Below are 22,505 nucleotides of genomic sequence, written 5' to 3'. Positions count from 1 at the left end.
CTGACCTCCTCCCTTGAACTCTTGAAAAACAGCGACGGCCGAAGAGAATGTAATCTTTGAATGGTTGGAAAAGACTACCCATGGAAAGGACCGTGTTCTCTATTCACCAAGCAGATGTTGGAGAGGATAAGTCGTTACGTTTGTCTAAGCTCCTGGTTTCTGTGTCAAACTTACCGGTACGGTAAATATGTTTAACGTTATGTATATATCAATAGGTTCAAGAAAGTGACAGAAACGTGAACTGTGACCACACAAGTTTTATTTCTACATCATCTAAACAAACTGAATAAAACGGTAGATACGTGACACACTGGTCATAAATATATTACTGGTAATTTTTCAGCAGTACAAAAATAGGCTGCAAATGGCTGTATAAAAAAGTACAAAGCTACTTACAACAAGAAAGGAATGAGATGTTGTAACCAATAGAAACTACAACTAAACTGCTATAGTACAAATATAAACATTCACACTTACTGCATCATCTGCAGTGTTTTTCTTTCTCATTTATGGCAATATTGCACAGACACTTGATGGTGCTGGGTGAACCATACAAAAACTCGACTAACAGTACCACTAGTCTTCACAGTCATGTCTGTGTTATATACATACATATCCTGACATAAAGTGGTTTTCCTAAGAGGTTCAACACATGACTTTCGAGACCTCTGATTGCTTTTCTATGGTTACGTGATCATTGGCATAAAGTGATCAAAATGGAGCTTACAGAATGCCCGCATCTGTCACCATGGCAACTGGATTTCTGTTTATGGCTACATAATGCATCATGGGAGGATAACCAGCACTTGATAATGAAAAAAGCCATTCCTGTGAAACAGTTTTTTCCTATGTAGAGATAACTGCACATGAAGAGGCATTTCTATTATGACAATTATAATGCTGTTATTTGGACTTTATGTGTTCAGATCTACACCAGAAATGACGTTATCACTGAAACATTGCCTGACATTGTCTCATTGAAAAAGCAACACACCAAGAACTAACCAGTGCTAAGTACAATGTTTGTTAACTTGAAGCCAAAGACTAAAGCTCACAACACACCTGACTAGTGAAGACATGTCAGCAGGTTATGTATTGCGGTGTTAAGCTAAAGATCTCTTCTTCAATGCCAGGCAGAACTTAGCTTGGTCCACACACACAACAGTATTAGAACAGCACATAAAGGATTCAAAGTACGTATTGCTATTAGGCACCATCATCCTCATCATTAGGCACCATGAGTGACCAGATGTTACTGTCAATGATGGATGTATGCAAGGACATTATGTAATGTCCTTGATATGTGTAAACATTATTACCTTTATGTTTTTGCACTTTAGTTGAAAAGATACATATTAATCTCTTTGTAGCCTGAATCTGAGACACAGGCATGTTCTGCATGTACTATCATTATCAGTGCAACGTTACAATCCTGCAGTGAGGCAAGGAGCACCTAACCTCCTGATAGCTTCAGCTAAGCTGACAAAAGATATTAAAAGATCTGGTGCTCGCTGCAATTCCAATGTTTCAACATCTCTAGTAGTCTTGGTGCTTGATTGCTTTTTGGACAAAAACAAGATTGCTTTCATTACTACTTAGCATACTGTTGTGAATCTTTTTCTAATTGTGAGAGGAAAAATACTGCACCTTCAGTGTATCAATGGTGCAACAGTAACAACTGCAACTACATTACGTACTTGTTGGCCTGTATATCAGGAAGAATACCATGTGTTTTCCTATGCAAGATTTTTTGACACCACAGACTTGAGCACCAGTGCACATCAACCTTTTGCCACAAATGTGTTGAAACTGCAGTGCATGATTTGTACTTAGGAGTGGAAAGAAACATGTAGCTTCATTGGCATATTACAAGTATATGGTTTGAATCTTAAACTTATCCAGAACCAGTGAAAGTATTGTCTTAGAAATAAGGCTCCTACACTGAAGTAGCCTAGATACCATTCTCATCATTTACGTTTGCTCTAAAAAGGTCAGACATCAAGGCTAACACGGAACCTGTTCCAAACAAATCATGCACCACAGTTTCAGGGTTTCCCACATTACAGTACTGTCACTCTCACATTCACTGAAATTGCAGCTTAACGTTACATCTTGTACGAAAGGACACAAATTCCACAGGAACAATTTGGAAATAATTACATAATTACAAAAAATTGATAACATATTTACATGATTTGTCACAGCGATTAAACATATTTGTTAATATCATCATATCATCTACAAAACAGCAACTCTGATCTAATCAAGCACTGAAAGTAAATCTCATTAGTCTCTTTGGCTACAAAAAAGGGATAATTTTCTGCAAACTTATCTCTAATAATAAAAGTATGTATTAACCAGTACTTACAAAGCCATTGCATCTAATATTCTATTGTAACAGCTGCTCTTTGAATAAAAGGAAGCTCTTTGGCATCAAAGAAACAGAAACATGAAAGCAAGCAACAAAGCATCTCATGCACAGAGTGTGACTACATGCATGGATAGTACTAATCATATAAGAAATTCAAGCACCAATGTTGAAAAAAGATATTATTTACAATTGCTGTACATAAAGTTTCTGGGTTTTTAAACCCTTTTTATATTTGGTAAAATAAGTGGTAAGAAAGTGTACTGCAAATAACACTGGTTCATGTATCTGCATTTTGTCTCATAGTCAACTGTTGTAACAAATTTTGATAACACAATTTCTTATAGCTTCCTCACATTTGCTTCATAAGTCAGTGCTGCTACCCCTACAACTTTAGCATTTTGCAGGAAGTCACCCTGTCACTGACAAAGATGTGCTGCAAATATCTTTAACACGTTAAGAGCAACCAATACGTGATATTGCAGATGATACTGGTTATGAACCCCTCTCCCCGCGGTAATCTCTGTAACAAACTGTACTAGAAATGTTCCCAATGATCACTGTTCATCCAGGATTTCACAATTTCTCAAACATTTCTGTACAGAGTCTGCGGGGTGACTTCCTAAAAACTACCCTTTGTACGGTAATATTGCAAGTAAACCCAACAGGATACTACTATAAAACTGAACATGAACGGATGCTGTACAGAAATGATATGGTTTTATCCCTGGACAGTAAAATCTTTCCTATGGCTTGGAAATCTTCACAACTTGTACAGTTTTTAAAGTGCATATGAGCTAATTTTGTGCCCAAGTCAAGATTTAAAAATTGCAGAAAATGGCAGCAATTTGCTCTTCTTTGCTTTCCTGTAACACAATTTGCCTATCCCTTATTTGGCCATTGGTTGTGAGAAGTGATGTCCTTGGTACTAGTATGCCTTCCACCCCTTTCTTTCCACAGAATGCCTAAAGATCCTTGAGTTTTCCCTAACCAAACTTGGCACTTGGGTGGTGAAGTTTCCACCTTCATTGGGGACAAAGCAAAGTGAACCAGACTTTTCCATGTCTCTATACAAGATGTCCCCGTTGGTCGTAGTGGTCGTAGTTCCTGTTGTTGGGTGCTTGGCTGCCGTACAGGTTTTTGTCGTAGGATCCCCTGGAAGTGTGGGAGCCTCTGCTGGAGGGGGCGCCACCGCCGCCGTAGTCCAGTCCGTAGGTGTTAATGGTCCCGTCATCGTCCACTAGCCGCGGGGTTGCCTGGAGAAGTTCAACAAACAAACATCGTCAGTTTGGTCAAGCATTGATAAACCACAACGTGGATGTATCCAGCAGATAGATCTATGACTGAAACATCTAGGGTGTCTTTTGGATGCAAATACGGGTTACTGAGCCTGGTGATGCTGAGAGCTCCATAGATTTCATATAACCAACCCTGCCTCTGCAGAAATGATCCCCTTCACTTTACCACCATGTACGGGTACCACCAACACGACATCTAGTACCAACCCGGCGTATACAAACCTCAGCCGATAGCAAGGGTATACCCACCCTAGCGTCCTGTTCAATGGCTCCGGGGTTAATGTCATCAAAGGTTGGGGGATAGGTGGGTCTCGGGGGGTAGTCCTGTTCAGGGGGGTAGTCACTGTAGTTACTGGCATAGGCGCTGTCTGGGTAGATGGGTCCAAGGCCTGGGGAACTCCTCTGGGGAGGGGGCTTGCCTGCATGGGTGAGACATGGTGAGATGTTTTTAGAAGTTGTCATTTTCAAGCTCCTTGCAACAGTGAGCGACAATCAACTGAATAAGCAGAAGAAATTTCCATGTTACACTATAGGAGTATGGTGAAAATAGTTCAGAGACAGAAAGAAGGAATCAGTGTGGTACTTTGTTATTACAGACTAAATCATAGTTACCATTTGTCAACTACATTTGTGCGATGATACATTAACTAGATTCCTTACCAAAGGGATCCCAGTGCACTCCAGGCTGGCCGTCATCACGGTATCTCTCATAGTTGTATGGTTCATCCTGGCGGTAGAGCGTTGGGTCTGGGTGGTAGTAGTTGCCCTTGTCCAATGCCTCCTGAAGGTCAAAGTCGCTGTACGGCTCCCCGTGTTCGTCCTCGTAGGGGTCGAGGCGCTTCGGGCTGTGGTTTTTGATGATGTCACCATAGTTGTCAGGGGACAAGTCATTGAGGTGTAAGACACCGTTGGGCCTAGTAGACATGCAATGACAACACTCTTCAGCCATCTTGTGCAACCTAACGGCTGTCGTAAGTTATGTTAGTCTGTTGAAGGTGGAACACATCAGGAATATGTACCATGCACAGCCATCCAAACTGAGAAAACTGAGAACCTCAGCCAAGAACAGCTAGAGTACTGGAAAGAGTTTTAGTGCACTGCATTACAGGAGAAGAAGAGGCAAAGCCAAAGAGCAATGTAGATTTATGAATTATATATCAATTAAGAGAGCCATTTAGTGGATTTCTGTAGAAAGGGATGGACAAACATATCTGAAAATCAGCATTTGGCAACAAAAAAAAGTTTACATATCTTGTACCAACCTCTTGAAGCAAAGCATTTAAATTGCTTCTCATTGGCATGCACTGTGCTGTCAGTTTAAACTTTGTTGTCTTTGGTTCACTTTAACTGCAAATTTTGCAAATGAGAAATGCTTGTGAATGAGAGCGCTTTTCTGATAATGTTGTTGTTTGTTATGAAGATGTTTTTTTTTTCACACAAGGAGAAAAGTGCACTGCAAGAGAACTGGAAGGACCACTGTCCCACCAAAGAGACTTCTGAAACACACTCCATCAGTCGAAACACTTGTTATGATATCTTCTCTACTAGCTCAAAAGCAACACTTATACATACAAAAAGTTGATATTCTTAAAGTTTTGAGAATGGTCTAGATAGAATTAAGATTTAGAAATATATTGGCCTAGCTGGTGAAAGTTTTTACACAAAGTGGAAAGGAATTGTGAGGGTAATTAGCAGCATATGACTTCCATTCAGTTGTTAAAGCAGCACTTTTGGTCCATGCTACTGTTATAGTGAGAAGGTGCTGGGGGTATTTGGGCGGCTTGTTCTCTTGTGAGGTCTCTGTGGGGGGACCGTTCCCCAGTGCACAGGATCAGGGAACTCTTTATAGCTGTTACAGGGTGAGGAATCACAGAGAGAGACATCGTCTGTTACAATAGGCACAGGAGAAAAGCAGCCCAAGATTATGGTTCTGTAGCTATCCTGTTCTTACACTGCTTTGACGATGACTGAGAGCCATTTGGCATACATGCTTTTTAATTATAATTGCACAATGTTGGATGATTGGGGTATACTGAGTTTTATTTTACCTTGGTATGCCATAAGCATCCCATTGTGCATGTAGCTCTGTAATGAATCTGACTAGGCATTACTTCTTTATCTTTGTTAAAGCAGTACAGGAACATGTTAAAGAACCATCCTCCTGGGCAAAGTTTGTCCTGTAGATGATTAGATGCTTTCTGGGAGAGCAAAATTAGAGGGTGTCCCTGACTTTGGAGTGACTTTGAGGTAAACAATTTTTCTTCTTTTGATAGCTGTATCATTCTTTGTAAAGAGGAATGCTACCCAATTTTAAGTCCTGATATGTCAACAGGTACTGAACCTAACAATTGGACTACAACAGTGCTTGAATAGTAAGCAAGTAATAAGAGACATTACTTCATAATCATAGATAAGCATTTCCTTGATAAACAGCAAATAAGATACATACAAGAGAAATATGAATTTCAACATTTGAGAAATGTTTGGCAACACTGAATTACAGCCCAAGTTAGATTTTGATGTGGTGTTTCAGGCAAGCTAAGCAGTACCAGGTTGCTGTGAAAAGCATGTGAGCTTGTACTTCAGCTTGCTCTTCCACATAAAACAAAAGCCAGATGGAGTGAATGTTCAAGACATACCGGTATTTCCAACTTTAAAATTCTAGCTCAGCAAGATATATTTCAAGTAGAACAAAAGAGAGAGTTGATACTTACAAGTCTACTGTCTCTAATGTGGCAGCATCCTCTGCAAAACAAATAAGAAGGGAGTTTCAATGACAAGGTAATATTGATGATATCACAGAAATTTCAGTTCATCCACTGAGGCAGGCTGCCATTGTTTTCCAGACTGCTCTGTTTGCTGCTGCTACCGCAGAAATACAGATCTATCTCATCTATAAATATACATATTATTAAACATATTTCCTATAAATATGTTTATGTTGCTTAAGACATCTTCTCACCGTCTTTCTTGGCCGCCTCTCTCCTCGCTTTCCTTCTTCTCCTCCACCAGCGGACCAGGAAAACGATGAGGATGATGTTGAGCAGGAGACAGAGGGCCCCGGCAACAGCCACGCCGATGATGACTTCTCTTGAGATTCCACCTGCTTTTTTGGACAAAAAATGTAGATCAGGAAAAATGTAGAATAACTCAACACTGCTTGCTACGAGATGACCTGGTTTGCAGACTTTGCTTGAAACTTTTCTGTTGTGATTTTTTATCATGCTGCCACAGTCAAAGGCATAATTTCGAACTAAAAGTAGGAGGTGGCTGTTGTTAAGATATGTTTCCTGGGCTAGGCTACAATATTTCCTTTTCTTGGAGAAAACACTATGCATCTTAACTGTCCTACTATTATCCAGTAGGATTAAAAACAGTCTCATTTCGTAAATTGTTCAGTTTATTTCTATGTTAAAGATGTGTAGTTTTTAGAGTTGAAGGAAATGTTGAAGGTCACCCATACTCTAGGCAGACCAAGCTTGACTACTTGCTGCACTAATGCCAATGATAAAGTTGCATATTTCAATACATATTCCTGTCACTACCATTAATACACAGTGGGGTTGTTATTACTGTATTGGACAATAGACAGGTTGGTTGTAATAGGGTAGGATTTATGTCCATGCATTGATTAGAAAACAACATATGGCAGCACAGGGGGGAAACAAAGTAATGTTTAGTCACGATTGGTGTTAATAACACTGGAAGTAAACATTTCATGTTTGAACTTTCGTTACGCTAGGGAATTTTTAGAACTGGTGGGAGTTTTCATGACGTCTGAGCCTTGGTAATGTCCTCAAATGACAATAAATTGCGTACGTAATACTGTGCAGTGGAATTACATGTACGTTTCTCCAAAGGCCTTCATTGACCAACGATGCCTGTAAAATCATTACAGAGGTAACATATTTATCATGAGTATGGTGAGCAAGCAAGCAAACAGACAGACGAGGCAGTAAAGTTGTTGGGAGCTGTACACATGGCCACACGCTTCAAACTCAGTCCTGACACTCCTCTTTATCAAATACATGTATTATATAAGGGAAGGACACACGAGACTTGATCATAGTTGCCAAACTCACTTCCTCTATTCCTTATTCCTTACTTCAATGACCATCTGTTTTGAAGGAATCTGTAATGATGCCAATATGGACAAACTATTTCTCCTTATTTGAGGCAATGTCAAGCCTTTTCCGCTAATGTGTCATACAGGGCTGCCTCCAGCTTTAAATCTTTTTGTCCCACTCATTGTTTAGGAGCCCTTGTTGTTAACTTTCGTTGTTAAATCTGTACATTTTAAGTTCAGATTTTTTTTAGACTGATGGAAATTTATGTTCGTCCCAACAAGCAAGTTTCCGTCCCTGAACAGAGGGGCGGGTCCTGGAGACAGTTGTGATTGAGTGTCAGAACTGTGGTTGTAGCGGGTGACCAGAGACAGAGGAGAACACAGAGGCATGCAGGAAGAGTCACCAGTGTGTACCTGCTGGGCCTGCTCTCCCTGAAGATTCACCTACGTGGAAACAATCCCAGAATTCATTGTTTGCACCCAAAGGTAGTGAGAGGACCACTGTATTTCCTCACATAAAAGCATTCTACATATTTGGATCATCTACTGAATCATACACATTCTTTTAAAACGTAACAGACTTTGTCGTTATTCCAGAAATAGGTTGTGAATAGGCTTTTGTTAGAGGAAATACAGTCTCTCAAACTTCTGGCATAGTATCCCACAATCCATTACATACAACCACTTTACTAGTGATTTAAAGATCACATTGAAGATATCTAACTGCCAATTGCGCATGTGTTGTAAATCTGGTCAACTCACAAAGCATAACATGCGATATAAGATTAATGGATTTTGGGATACTGTACCACAGTCCAGCTGAGAAATAACTCAGAAATGAACAGAATGGTGACAGAGAAAAGCAGCATGAAAGTCAAAAGCAACCTTACCTAATCAAAGTGATAGATCATGCACAAAACATAGGCAGAAATGAAGCTACCTCTAGCTTTAAGTGCAAAGTGCAAGTAGGTATTTTGTCATAGAGTTAGGCAAGATAAATTGAGTGGCTTCTCTCTCTTTGCACTTTACTGGTCTTTGTAAATTACATGTCACATAGGTGTAGAGTCGGATGTGATAAAACATGTTGGAATTGAGGATGTCAGGAGCCGACCACACGTTACAAGCTGTGACATTTTCAAAACCTTCACTGGGTGCCATCCAGTCATTTGTCTTTGTCAGGCAATAGAACATGAATGAATCTGTTTTCAATTGCTTTGATGCTTTGATAAATGAGAGCAGTCAAATTTTTGCAGTCATCTTTTTTTCAATGCTTAAAGAGTAAAGACCAGTAAGACAACCTTGATTGTGCATGCAAGAAAATAGACACAATAAATTAAATCAAATAGAAAATAGGAAAATACCAGTAGCTTAAGTTAAAGTCAAACCATAATCTTTAGAGAGAGTTGATAGGAGATATAAAGAGAGGACATTGCAATGATTAACATGTCTCCAGTTATCTGTAAGATATAACAATTAGGAAACTTACTTGTGAGAACAGGGTCATCGAGGGGAAGATAGTCGCTTTCTCCCAGGGTGTTGAATGCAGTAATAGCAAACTCATACGCAGTGTTGGGGTCCAGCCCCGTCACAGTGTAGCTTGTAGCATTGGAAGGAGTGACATCAACGTACACAAAGCCTTGTCTTCCTTGCTTATTGTAGCGGATCTAGAAAGAGGAAAATTTAAAACATTTTAACCTTGTTGCTTGCATTGACAAAAGAGTACATGTAATCTGCCTCAATGGCTGCAATACAAAATTTACTTTACGAAGGCATACAAACGATTACTCAATTCTCCTTCAACATCCTCAAATGAGCTCAAAACATTTTGCCTAACTTTCAGCTCTCTGTCCTTATGTGGAGACTTGTTCCCAACCATCTTGCCTAACACATTGACCATGATGCTTTCCAAGGTGACTGTGTGCAGTGGTCTATATTTGTGTATGTTGATTCATTTACCAGGTTCAAGCTTAAGGGAAGGATGTTTTTCCCAGCGCTCAGTTGGCACACTGTCTACAAACACTCATTTGCAGTGGCCAGCGAAGCCATAGTGATCTCTCAATGTTTTGACACATTTTGCTGCGAATCAAAAGTTAATCATAAAGACCGTACAATGCTGATGTGAATACATGAACAAGGACCTTTGCAAGTAATAACAGCTTTAAATGTCACCATGTTAAAGGTTAGTTCTGGATTGTGTGTCAAAAATGCATGTAATTATTTACATACTTTGATGTAGAAATCAAAGTCAAGGAACAAGAAATCAGATTTATGACGAACAGCCAACCTACCAAATGAATATTTCTGATGAATATTAAAGAATTTTTCAAAAGATATTTTTTACCAAGAGCGCCATTTTTGTGGTCCTCTTCCACATGTTCGAATATTCTGTCACAAGAGCTGTTTAGTAGCTTGATGCTGACATGATGTCATGGTTTAGGAATGAAGAATGTGTGCACCATGGGCAGCTGCATTCCCTCAGTCCCTGCAGGCATGCTGGCACGCCTGCGGCATGCTGCAGTCAGCTGCCCTTCTGACCAGGGTCAACACCTCACATCCTCTAACCAAAACTGCAGATGGTCCATCTATGCTATTCAAACCAAACTGCAGGTCTATACAAAAGATTACATCTCCTAAGAAGAGATTCATATTTGGTGCAGAGAATTAAAAAATCTTGATGGGTAAAGCTGGATTGAACTGAAGTGCTGTTATGCGGTGTGACCCCAGGACACCAAATGTTGTACACTTTCAACTATACAGCTGCTGAAAACTTGTCAGGATCAAAGTTTGAAAATCTTTCACAAATGATGGGGAAGGGGGTTGGTTGTTCTGAATTTTTCCCTGGTGTGTTGCAGCTGTTACATCTGAAATGCATGCCAAAAATGGAAAAGAAGAAGTTCTGGATAGGTATTCCATTCAGGCTGGAAAGCATGCCTTCATTAGCTCGCTCCTAGCACCTATCATGCCTCAAAAATCTTCATAAATTGGCATGATGAAAAAGAAACTTTCATATCTGTGGCTTTGGGACATTCATTTGTAACTTAAAACAAAAACAAAATTGGAAAATTCCCCCCCTTGGGCATGAGTGACCTGCTTGCCATTTCGGTAACAGCATAAAATTGAAAATCCTGGGGTGTAAGGGAGCATAATCCGTTAAGGGTTAGGGAGTGTCTGAAATTATGGTAGTCACGTTTGCTTTGCACAGATCCCAACCAAACATGGAACTTCTCCACAATATATTTTTCTGACCTCTTTACCTCAACTTATATATATCAGAAGGTTTCTACACTGGTAACCATCTTAAGTTCAAAAGTCAAGGTCTTGCAAAGGTTAACCTTTGAACTTAGCATTACATCCAGATGTGAAATGACCTTCTTTGAAGAAACAAGCTAGTGAGTGAAGAATAATGCTTCACATGTCCACCAAAAAAGAATCAAAGGATTGATCTTTGATAGTTATAAACCATGGATGTGTACATGTGCATGTGACAACCTAACAACACCCTGTACTCCACACACATCATTTTGAAGGAGTCTAGATCTGTCATCATTGACATTTGGAGAGGTACTCAAATTATACAATTTGCAAAGGGATTAAAATGGATGTAAATCCAACTGGTGCTCGTTAGAATAAAGTTGATATACAGCCGTGACAGCCTGATATGCTTTTTTTTTTCAATAATCGTTCCGAACTAAAAAATCTACTTGAGAATCTACATTTTGCACATTTGGTTCAGAGGTTGATTTGCCTGCCCTTAAACTTAACTGACATACCAAGTAAGTAAAAGCAGCTAATGGTGACCCCAAACACGGGACACTGTTTTCACTTCTGCTCATCAAGTACACTTTCCTAGTCCATTTAACTCCCCACCTAGAGGACCCTTGACGTCACGCGCTAATGAGAAGAGTGCATCAGACACCGTCCGCGGGTCCTCTGGCTTTTTACAAGACCATTACCGCAGCAGGTCGATGCAATCTTACCTCGAATCCACAATCTGCCAGCGGAGCTAATGAAATCCATTAGTCACTAGCAGAGGTGGGAGGCGTCAACGGCACACCTTACTAACAGGTGGCTGCAGGCAGCGTTTTTTTTTAAAGGCTGCAAACAGGGAAACTTTGCAATTTCTGAAGTTGTTCTGAAAATATTGACAAATTCTCCTTGCAATGAAATGCAGATATTTTTCAACAGGGAATATTCAATCACAATGATCGAATGTTGAACTAGAATTGGTGAGATTTTCTTGGTTGTGGTGTTGACACTGGGTCCATAAAAAGACAATAATCTGATTGAGGAGGCCTATTGTTACTAGTATCTCAATTCGGAATGATAATATTCAATCACAATGATTGAATGTTGATAAGTAGAATTGGTGAGATTCTCTTGGTTCTTGCGTTGACACTGGGTCCATAAAAAGGAAATAATCTGATTGAGGAAGCCTATTGTTATCTCAATCTGGAATGACATGTACATTTACTGCTAGGACTGCATCAAGCCAACTTCTTACAGAAAATAAGAATGAGAAGTCCAATACATGTTTCAGAATTTCTAAAAGTAGGTTAAGCATCACATTTGGATGGGACTGAATAGCTTTGCTTGATCCAGGATGTCTGGAATAGGTTTCTGGTGCAGTGTCAGCTGCTAGAATTGAAAGGTTGACCTGAAAAAGTTATGATGAAATATATGCCCAATCTTCCAAGTCGTGTAGATTACTTTGCTGCTCTCCTACCTGGAAGGATTGCTGCACGCCACCATCAAACCCGGGAGTCCAGGACAGGGTGACAGTTGTGTCCTCCTTCTTCTCCAGTGTGACAGAGGTGGGCATGTCGGGTTTACCTGCGAGAAGGATGATGATAAGGTCAGAATTGTGACTATCACAATAACATGTGAGTTCGAGACAAGAATATTGGGTCATGAATCTTTTCAGTACGCAAATAGGCACATTATTGATTGAAAGATCATTATGCTTATCTTTATGTGGCATACATAAAGATAAAAGGCATTTTATCGATAAATTCTTGGCCTGTTGAATCATCTAGTACAGTATTTGCAAAACACTGCTTGCCTTATTGTAAATGATTATGCAAATAGCAAGCATCTCCAAGCTCAATACGTTCAACACCTCCATTGGTAGGGAGGGTACAATGTACTTGTAATGTTTGTTTGTGGTGCAAGTATGATGTCTCTGCCATGTTATCATTACAGATACTGAATTAGCCTGTACAGACACAGACAGATCGACACAGACGTGACAGATGCACTAACAACAACGTAATGTCCTGTTACCCTACAATAACAGGGCATAAAAATCAATGGAGCCTTTAATGGGTAAAAAGCAATACTGGTAACCATATGTGTGGCTGTGGGTAAGGAAACAGGGCCATTACATGTTACCTGCAAACTTTAGATTAAAGCTTTCACAAAAGAACAGATGCAGAGTTTTGCGAACTGAAATTAAGGTGTTCAATACATCTTTTTACAAAGATGTACTGAACCCAGGCCCAAAAAGGATGTGCCTTCCAAATAGCATCCGTATGGTATCGTAAACAGCCTGACTACATTTGTATGTCACCACCTGTTTAGACAGAGGCAAATGGCTGACACTGAAAACCAATCCACACATCATATCCCCATTACAAGCTATCCATTCAGGAAAATTACGGCAGTTTACTACCGAAAATCAATGTACCCCCTCTTTGGGCGGTAACGGAAGATGGGGCAAATGGCCTTATGGCATGGCGCTATCGATTTATGCCATTATTAAGTCTTAAAGAGTTTAAGTAATGAGGGTGTGATTTACGTTACAAGAAAAAAATGTGCAGAAGGATACAACAAAAGAGAAGAAACATACAGTTTCAACAAATGTACGTTTAGAAGCTTTTCACAAACAATATGTACATATTATATGACTTTATTGTGATGGTAACATTAGAACGGAGGTGAGTCAGTTTCAGACAACACTGTAAATCCATCATCCGCATATCCGGTACTGAAGAAAATCAATGGGGAAATTTTGCATTAGGGTACCAAGTCATTGACTAATGCAATTTTACATACTTCTCCCATTTCAACAGTATCCAATTTGCCTATGGCAACAAAGTTGCTATTGATTAGTTGTAACGTCCTGAAATGACATCTCCTGTCAGTAGAGAAATTCATGAGGCACAGGGATGGGGGAGGGGAGAGGATATGGGAGAAGATAGCTGATTAATAAAATATTGCCATGTGTCTTTTACTGTGTTAGTTATTAACAATCTGTATTTGTATGTGGTAGATCAACAAGAGATCTGAAAATGGCTCACAGTGGAGGGATAGTCATACTGTTTCCAGGAAATATAAAATGGCCAAAGCGGATAGGCGTTGGGCAGGCTGTAACAGACAAGCTTTGAGCACAGAAAGTTGGGCATAAGAAAACGGCAAGCTAAGTTTTATTGCCAAAGCTGAAGTCTTGCAGAAAATAATTTCCTTGACTTTAGATTGCATACTATTAGATAATTTTCTTAAAGAAAGAATACTTCATAATTGGTAATAATTGCCTGGTAAATAAACAAGGGGAATGCCCAGGAATGACGTTACCTCTGTGCTTTCTGGTAAAACTTGTCGTGATCGCCTCCTCAGTTGGGACACGTTCAGTTGTTGCTTGAACATGTATTTGAAGATGCGTTATGAAATGTGCAGAGAACTTTTAGGCATTTAGGGCTCAATTTTCATCTTGTTATCTGATAGAAAAAGCGGGTAGCCTCTTTATAGGGGAGCAGGGTCCTTTTGGCAGGGACGGGTTTGCTTATTCATTTGAGTTTATATCAGCATTTTGATTACATCGCTGTATCCATATTTATCTCAGTTCTTTTATGATACAGGATGTTTTTATTTGGGTTAGTACATTGATGTACATTTACAAGCTTTTTGTTAAAACCTACCAAAAAGCAAAAGCAGGTGACATAAACAACAATAAACAAAAACATATAGAAATACTGTATAACATGCAAAACACAACTAATGCTCCTAATGAAAAATATATGATTAAACATTCTGACAGTTTGATTTAACATTGAAGAGATTCAAGTTTGATTTAAGCTTTACATATAACATCATAATGAGAAATCTGAAATATCATTAACATTTCCTGATAAACAAACATTTTGTTCTTTAAATTACAAGTAACATTGCGTATAGTTAGCTGCTAATTGTTGCTAAGCACAGGATAGCCCCAGCAGGACACTGTACTGGACAGGACTGTGCCAGACAGGAAGATGACAGTTAACGTTGATGTAGATTCAGAATTAACATGGTTAGCGCAGAAGCAGGTGTCCACAGGCACAGCAACAGGGGAAAATGGTTCTGTTGTCCTTGGAGCTATTACTGCACAACACTTACTGGTAATCCTGTCAATTACAGTAATGGCCTTTCCAGATTTCAGGAAGGGGTATGCACAACTAGCAATGGCAGGCACCTTTTTGCAGGAAGGCGTATGCACAACTTGGAATGGCAGGGACCTTTTAGCTTGAAACTGTGTCCAGGACATTCGAAGGAGATATCCACGAAAAGTCATTTCAATGAATCAGATGTTTATTCTAGTTATCAGTGTGAAGTACCCATAATCCTGAAAATTAGACTTATGGCATTCACAGACTCAAAGACGACATCTTATCTAAGGTCGAAATAGCCTCGTATTGAGATAGGAGCAGGTGGCTAAGCATTTGGATTGGTCAGGAATGACAGATATTACAGGCATCTATTCAGAGTCCTGAAAGGACCGACATCTGCCAATCATGTCAATCACATACATGACACCTCCCATATAAGGACAGCATAATGACAACACAGGAACACTAAACAAATCCTTGTTAGCATTCTCTAGAACATGTCTAGCTATTGATTGATCCAAGCTGTTTGGGCACTTGGGACACTGGTACTGCAGGTAGGGGGCACTGCTGAACCACTGGGCAGTAAGTGATGAACTATACAACAGTAAGAATGACAGGTGCTTGTTATCTTCTAGTATATACTGCTTAGCTGATTGGTCCCCCGCAATACTTCGAAAAACTAAACAATGACTTTCCAAATTCAAAAGCTGGGCTATCTGTGCCTATCCTCTCTGCTGACTGCAATCATTCAGCAGAAATTACTGCAACCTTCATACTACACTACTGTAATGCTATGTCATCAGTGATTCTCTTATATACTGTTTGTTGGATTTGATTGACCTTCACAAACACAACATAGAATACAAATGTTTTGACAAGAAGCAAGGGTGGCTATGTAGCAAATCATACTTCCAGATACATCCCTTAGTGAGATAAAAAAGAAAACGAATGGCTTACATCTAATCATTACAGACCTAGAAAGGTAAATAGAGTATCCATCAACTTTGTATTCATTCTGCATATCCTTGGTTCCGGGATCCTAGAAATAGATTAGAGTACTGAAATTCCTTGGAATAATCAGGGCAATCAATGACTTCAAAGTCCTAATTGAAGTAGGAAGATGCATGAAAGTAGCAGTTGCTGTAACCTCCTGGGAGACCAACTGTTTGACACAGAATACAGAGCATGCCCCTAGAGTGTGTCTGTGTTTCAGGCTGGCTGGCTACATTCTTAGCAGGGAGGAAAACAAACACTCTGACCAGCATCAACTGTTATTCATGTCCTGCCTTGAAGTCTAACCAAACATTACTGCAGCATGTCTGTCTGTAGGCCACATTTCCCTGGCCTTGAAACCTTTTGGGAGGTAAACAACAACAGACCTTTGAAGATGTCTCCATCTTCTCTCTGAGAAGAATGATTTGTAATACGCATTGTGACTGCTCGAAGTTGTGTTTGGAGCAAGACATTGAAATGTGTCAAATAACAGGGTCTCGGATTATTTACATTTGGTGTAAATCACTTCTATTTACAGGAAAGTGTCTGTCTTTTACTACAGATTCTTGATTTAGGTCACCTGTCCAGCAGGAACTCTCCTACTGTCTATTCAAACAGATGGGAAGACACATCCATCACCTGACCTATGACCTTCGGAGGGCTGGAAAATATTTCTGACACTGCCTAGCCAGGAAAATGACCAGTAAACAGCCACTGTAACCCACAGCCTGGCAGCAAATCTGCTATCAAACAGTATAACAGGAATCTTTGATCAATACACAGAGGACATGCTGCACTGAAGTGTTTATTCTTCAAGATGCCTCCATGATAAGGAGGTTGGTTGTTCCCTGGTTGGAGAGTCACCTGTTTAACCTCAAGTTTTTACCTCCATGAAAAAGGGTGGTATTGTTTTGGGTGTGTCTGTCTGTGTGTCTGTTTCTAGAAATTTGTAGTCAGCATAAGTCAAGAACCTCTGAGTGGATTATGATGATATTTGGTATGTAGGTAGCAGCTGGTGGGTAGTATTGGGAAGACAAAGGTCAAGATTGACTTTGGGCCCCCTGGTGTGTGACCTTGGTACTGCAGCAAAACTTCCGTTTTTTGTATCTTTTGTCCTGGATATGCTGCTATGGTCTTGTTTCAAGATGTGACAATTCATCACAAAACATCTCTGGTCACAACAGATTCCCTGCATTGCTTTCTCTATCCTCGAATGATCAATTGAGCCAGATTGAAAGCTAGAACATTAAGGCATTCATATGGACCTTGTAATTGGAAAACATCATAACTGCGCAGTTGGGGCTCAACTTGATGTTACAGCCTGAATGTATGTACATAATAGCCCAATAGCTATAACATCCAGCCAAGTACTTTGGGTATGCATCAAACCAGACTGGTCCGGCCCAAATTGATTATAACTCAATGCTCCCTACCCAACTGTATGCACATTTATTGGTTATTGGGTACACCGTGGCTCCTATCTGTCTATCTTAGCCACTGGGAGATTCCAGTCCTAGTACCAAACCCATTTTCTAAATGCTAAATTCACCCGATAGATCTACACTGCCTGTCAAAAAGTTCAAGTTCTTTTGTGCCTAAATAATGTGAAATTTCCTTTTTCGTGATTTTCTTCAGTATTGTACAGCTTGAAAATGGGGCTAGCAATAGAACAATTCAACAGGAATGTTCCCCTTGAAAAGACATACAAGTTTAATTCCATTAGCTCTGTGTGAGTGGTACTTGACAAATTACTTCATTTCAAGTACATGAGCTAGACAAAAGAACTGTACCACCTCAGCACCATTTCTGTTGATGGAAGTGGGTAGTTACAAACCATCTGTCTCTCTCTCTCTAAGTCCCTATATATAACACTGACATGCAGCATGTGCAGAGTATCAGGAATCTGTTTGTCTCTAACCTGGGCAAACAAACAGGCGTGATCCTGGGCCAAATATATCATGAATCATACGCCAGCAAGCAGGGATCCTGCTCCTTCCTACAGGCAATTAAAATTCCAGGCCTTTTCCCAACATTTTCCTGTTTGAGCCAGAATATTTCATGGGATTTCTTCCTGTGAAAGATCAGGATTTGGAAGGAAAAAAAGGTGGTCAAGGATCTACTTGCTCAAGTATTTCGGTATCTTGATCAGGCATTTAAGTAAGCCAAAGACGTCAATTGACCTAAATCAAACATTTCTTTCCAAAAGATTCCCTTCCTTGAACAAAAATTTAATAAACACCTAAAACTTTCCAGGTGCATGCAACCTGTCAGATGCACTGAGTCATACATGCCACTCCTAATGAGGGGGGCAGACAACTTGTCCCTTCCTCCCTCCAAGGTTGACCTCTGAGGGCTGTCTACCATAACAACTCCCTGAATCAGGGCAGGAGCTAATTGATGTGGGTGCTGAACCAATGCCAGCACCATTAGTGGTGAACAATACATCGCAGCTAGGTTATCAAACAGGCATGATGGCAAATTATAGTCGAATGCTAAAATATCACCACCGCCATGAATGATATCAAAGTTACAAACAACTTGGGATAAAATATCTTCTTTTTTTAGCCACAACAAGAAGTTCTAAGGTCTACATCAATCTACAGGTATAACTATACAGGGAAAGACACTTTCCCAACTGTTGCCAACACAGCACAGTGTAACTATTGCTACAAATAATTAAGTAGTGTTTATGTGGGACTGTTGACAGTTGGCACCTACAGTACAGGGCCTGATTTTTACACAAACTGATGTGGAGTGTACGAGGATTGCAGAGAACTAGATGAAGAGAGCAATGTTTGATGAACATCAAGGCATTACTGCAGGAACCTTAGACTGATGGAGCAAGGAGTGATTTTTTGTTAGTTCAGAATCTGGGGGTATGAAAAATTGAAGCTTTGACTTAGAAAAGGCCTTGGCAAGGAGATGAGGGTAAGGGGTTTTACATGCAGGGAGTTGCTGTCTGTCGGGATCTACTGAAAAGATTCTAAATAGGCTATCCAATTATCACAACAAAACTGACAGAAGAAGAGAAAACAAAAGGCAAAGACTTACTTCTTCCGTCCAGTCTGACGTTGAAGGTGTCTGTTCCCAGGCTGTTGGTGACCTGGCACCTGTAGGTGCTGTAGTCCTGGTTAGCAGACACGTTGTGGATGATGAGGATGCCCTCCCGCTGGTACCAACTCTTCATGCGGACCGTGCTCTGTAGCCTGTCTCCACTGGTGTTCAACAACTCGCTGCCCTGAAAACAGCAAGTTTGTTACAATCAGCCACTTCAGTCAGTCTGGTAAGGGCATCTTGGTTGGGGCTGCACCCGTCTTTCAGGTGAACCAAGTATGTTAAAGAGGAAGGGCTAGCAACCCCTCCTATAAAAATTTATCCTGCTACAAAAACAGCAAGGAAGCTTGCTGACCCATGTGCCACTAAGCACTACAAAGCACAAGGTAAACAACAACAACAATGTTCAGGCATCAATGACGTAGACATCTTGATATCCTCCTACCTTGAACCATGAGAACTCCACGTTAGGAAAGCCCTCTGCCTTGCAGACCAGGTTGGCCGTGTCGCCCTCCCCAGCCGCCACTCTGGACAGGAGGGGGGACTTGTCCAACTCAGGAGCAACTGTGAGGTGAGAAGGTAAAATGTTTGTTTCAGCCACAAAATTCAATTCTCAATTTATTCATTTACCTTTTCAATATCATTCATATTTAACATTTTGAACGTCTCAAGTTGAACTTAAACTACAGCTATGCAAATGTACCTTTCAATGAGTGCCAATTCTTACAAAGAGTGGTATCCATTTTCATACATGGCACCCAAACAGTCATAATCTTCAGAATTACAATGCAACCACCTCATTAAATAGATTTCATGGTTACCGTAGCAAGTCCAACTTACATTTGACAAACAGCGTTGAAGTCTGCACTGCAGCAGGGGGGATGCCGTTGTTGGCCACACACTTGTAGTCGCCCTTATCATCCTTCGTGATGTCGTTGATGCTGAGCGTGGCTGTGAGGTCGCTGTATGACCGGATGAGTCGGGATGCGTTCGCCCCCTCCCGTGTCCAGGAGACGAAGTTGGGAGGGGTCGGGTTGCCCACCCCGGTGCAGAAGAACTGCGCAGACCCTCCTATGTCCACTATTCTGTGGTCTGTGATGTCGGCAATCTCAGCAGGGTCTGGGGGAACAACACATTTTGGGTTCACTTTATTTTGTAGGATCTGAGTGTATCATAATGTATATAGAAACGCAAAAGGAACCAAACAAAATTTTTCATTTATATCTATTCAATTTTGGTATGTCCACAAATGTACAGCATACACACTATGGACATGCCAGTTCAGGAAATTTGCAAATTCTCACAAACTTGAATTTCTCCTCCAAAGTGGTCAAAGGGATTCACTGACAATTATTTCTTCTCCAGATGTCATATATCGAATCTTGTATATAGATCTTAACATATCAATAAACAGTACTTACATTGTACATTCAGGTACAGAGTTCTGTCAGTGGAGCCAAGTTCATTAGAGGCCTGGCACAAATAGTTCCCTCTATCGTTACGAGTGACATTCTTGATGATGAGAGCTCCTCCAGTGATGATGTAGCGAGGACCGTTGGCCTGTCTCTTCTGTCTCTCTGCAGTCAACTCCACACCATCTCGAAACCACCTGCGATAAATCGGGGAAGAATGTTACATCTCAACTTCACTCCCATGTTCTTCATTTGACAGGAACAGCCAAGGGGGATCAAAACTTTACTCTGTCCAAATAAATGTTCTTCCGTTTGGGATTTCACCCAATAAGCATTCCCCATGGAGACAAGACAATCTGTTATGCGAGCCCCAAGAATGTGCACAAGTATGGCATCCCTCAGTTCTTGGACTGCCTCCAAAGTCATTATTGCCAACTTGAACATTTGGTGCAATCTAATTTGCTTGAGGTATTTTTCCTTATCTTTAGAAGTACCATTTTCGACCTCGTAATCAGAGGCCCGTGACTGTCGCCATGGAGACCGCCCTCAACAAGAGCTGGGGAGCTTGGCAATCACAGTAATTTCATCCCATGATAACTGTGGGGTGCGTCACTTGGTGCAGTGGATGCTTCATGAGGGCTGAAAGCTCTATGATCAAGAGAGGATGTTCCCACTTAAATGTGCAAGGTCATAAGTACACATTTTTGGAGTATCTGAATAATTGAGGGAAGAATCGTACATTGTAGCATTTTGCAAACGAATGCAAAGCCCTTCCCAAATGTTGCTAAATGCATGTTTTCAAATAGAGAGATCCATAACGTTTATTCTCTCCCTATCAATTTATGATGATAAGCTTTGTTGCATCACTTATCTTCTTGCATGAGGCATACAGATCACAGCAAGTGCCAGATGACTACCTTTCCTTTGGGAGGTGGCCCATTGGAGGAACCAAGGTTGACTGATTTTTTCTGGAAAAAGCTGCTTACGCCCATGATCAGCCTTCCATACCATAGATAAGGGAATCCAGTCAATAGGTTGTCATGCTCTAAAAAGTTCTTCAACCCTCATCAAATCTCAACCCTAGACAGCTGCTGGGCAATTAAATAATGACAACTATCAAAAAATCAAAGATCAATTAATATTTAACAGCAGAATGATGGAAAAACCGATGAGGCTTGCTGCTAGTTAATTGCTTGACTGCGAGGGGCCCATTTATCACTTATCATTTATCTTATTAATGCCTCACCATACGAAGGTGTTCCAACAACAGTTTGAGGTACACTGCACTTCTTTTTCATTTGAAGTGGTTTCTGCACTGTGTTATGTAAACGAAGTGCAACCCTAAATCAAGACTACTGCACTGCTTCCGAACATCCACATCAAAAACATGCAAGGCCTTTTTCAACTTTCAAACTGTCTTCCTTCTGACACAAAAGTATCCGTGGTGAAGTCTGAAGGTCTCTTTCAAGAGATGAGGTAGTTTTCGTCACCCCTGGGAAATTACTTCCCATCAGTGAGCATACAGTTGAAACTCACAGATTTCCCCACTGATCAATGTATTCATTGGTTTATGTACACGTACAATCTTCCAAGACCTCTTTCCCTTAGATCTGAAAAGCTTTCCATCCTGATATTCCATGCCAAATCGCGATGGACTAAAATGCTAACGTTGTTGAACAGTCACCTCCAAATGACAATGGTGTTCTGTTAAGCACTCACCTATAGTCCACTGTAGCAGGGTTTGCTGAGGCAGTTGAGTTGATGATGGCATCACGGCCTTCTGTGGCATTCACCATTGGGGTGGATTCACTGGCTGGGAACTCAGGGGCAACTGTGGGAGGAGAAATGCATTCATTTAGCTTTGCAGAGGTCATCTTTTCTGTCTGGAACACTCTACTCAGAATGGTGGTGAGTAAGAAAGCTAGAGCAGAAACTAGGTGGCTCATTTGCATA

General features: G+C 40.5%; 1 protein-coding gene across 13 annotated transcripts in view; it reads right to left on the bottom strand.

The window, feature by feature from the left end:
• Nucleotides 1-242: 242 nt before the first annotated feature.
• Nucleotides 243-22,505, bottom strand: part of LOC136433585 (nephrin-like) — an 83,039-nt gene continuing 60,776 nt past the window's right edge. For 7 of the 13 annotated variants that reach the window (XM_066425922.1, XM_066425923.1, XM_066425929.1 and 4 more), the window contains exons 9-21: nucleotides 22,272-22,383; nucleotides 20,562-20,749; nucleotides 19,981-20,259; nucleotides 19,586-19,704; nucleotides 19,138-19,324; nucleotides 12,456-12,562; nucleotides 9,219-9,396; nucleotides 8,147-8,176; nucleotides 6,629-6,772; nucleotides 6,381-6,411; nucleotides 4,327-4,580; nucleotides 3,889-4,085; nucleotides 243-3,624 (exon numbers count right to left, since the gene is read on the bottom strand). In XM_066425922.1, coding sequence (XP_066282019.1) covers nucleotides 3,436-3,624; nucleotides 3,889-4,085; nucleotides 4,327-4,580; nucleotides 6,381-6,411; nucleotides 6,629-6,772; nucleotides 8,147-8,176; nucleotides 9,219-9,396; nucleotides 12,456-12,562; nucleotides 19,138-19,324; nucleotides 19,586-19,704; nucleotides 19,981-20,259; nucleotides 20,562-20,749; nucleotides 22,272-22,383 — 2,015 coding nt within the window. In that variant the 3' untranslated portion in view covers nucleotides 243-3,435. The remainder of the gene's footprint in view (nucleotides 3,625-3,888; nucleotides 4,086-4,326; nucleotides 4,581-6,380; nucleotides 6,412-6,628; nucleotides 6,773-8,146; nucleotides 8,177-9,218; nucleotides 9,397-12,455; nucleotides 12,563-19,137; nucleotides 19,325-19,585; nucleotides 19,705-19,980; nucleotides 20,260-20,561; nucleotides 20,750-22,271; nucleotides 22,384-22,505) is intronic. The other 6 variants (XM_066425927.1, XM_066425928.1, XM_066425917.1 and 3 more) reach the window with 6 other exon arrangements.

Source organism: Branchiostoma lanceolatum, chromosome 4 (genome assembly GCF_035083965.1).
Source record: "Branchiostoma lanceolatum isolate klBraLanc5 chromosome 4, klBraLanc5.hap2, whole genome shotgun sequence".
Taxonomy (NCBI): domain Eukaryota; kingdom Metazoa; phylum Chordata; class Leptocardii; order Amphioxiformes; family Branchiostomatidae; genus Branchiostoma; species Branchiostoma lanceolatum.
Note: the sequence above shows the minus strand (reverse complement) of the source record. Positions and strands in the feature narration are given on the sequence as shown.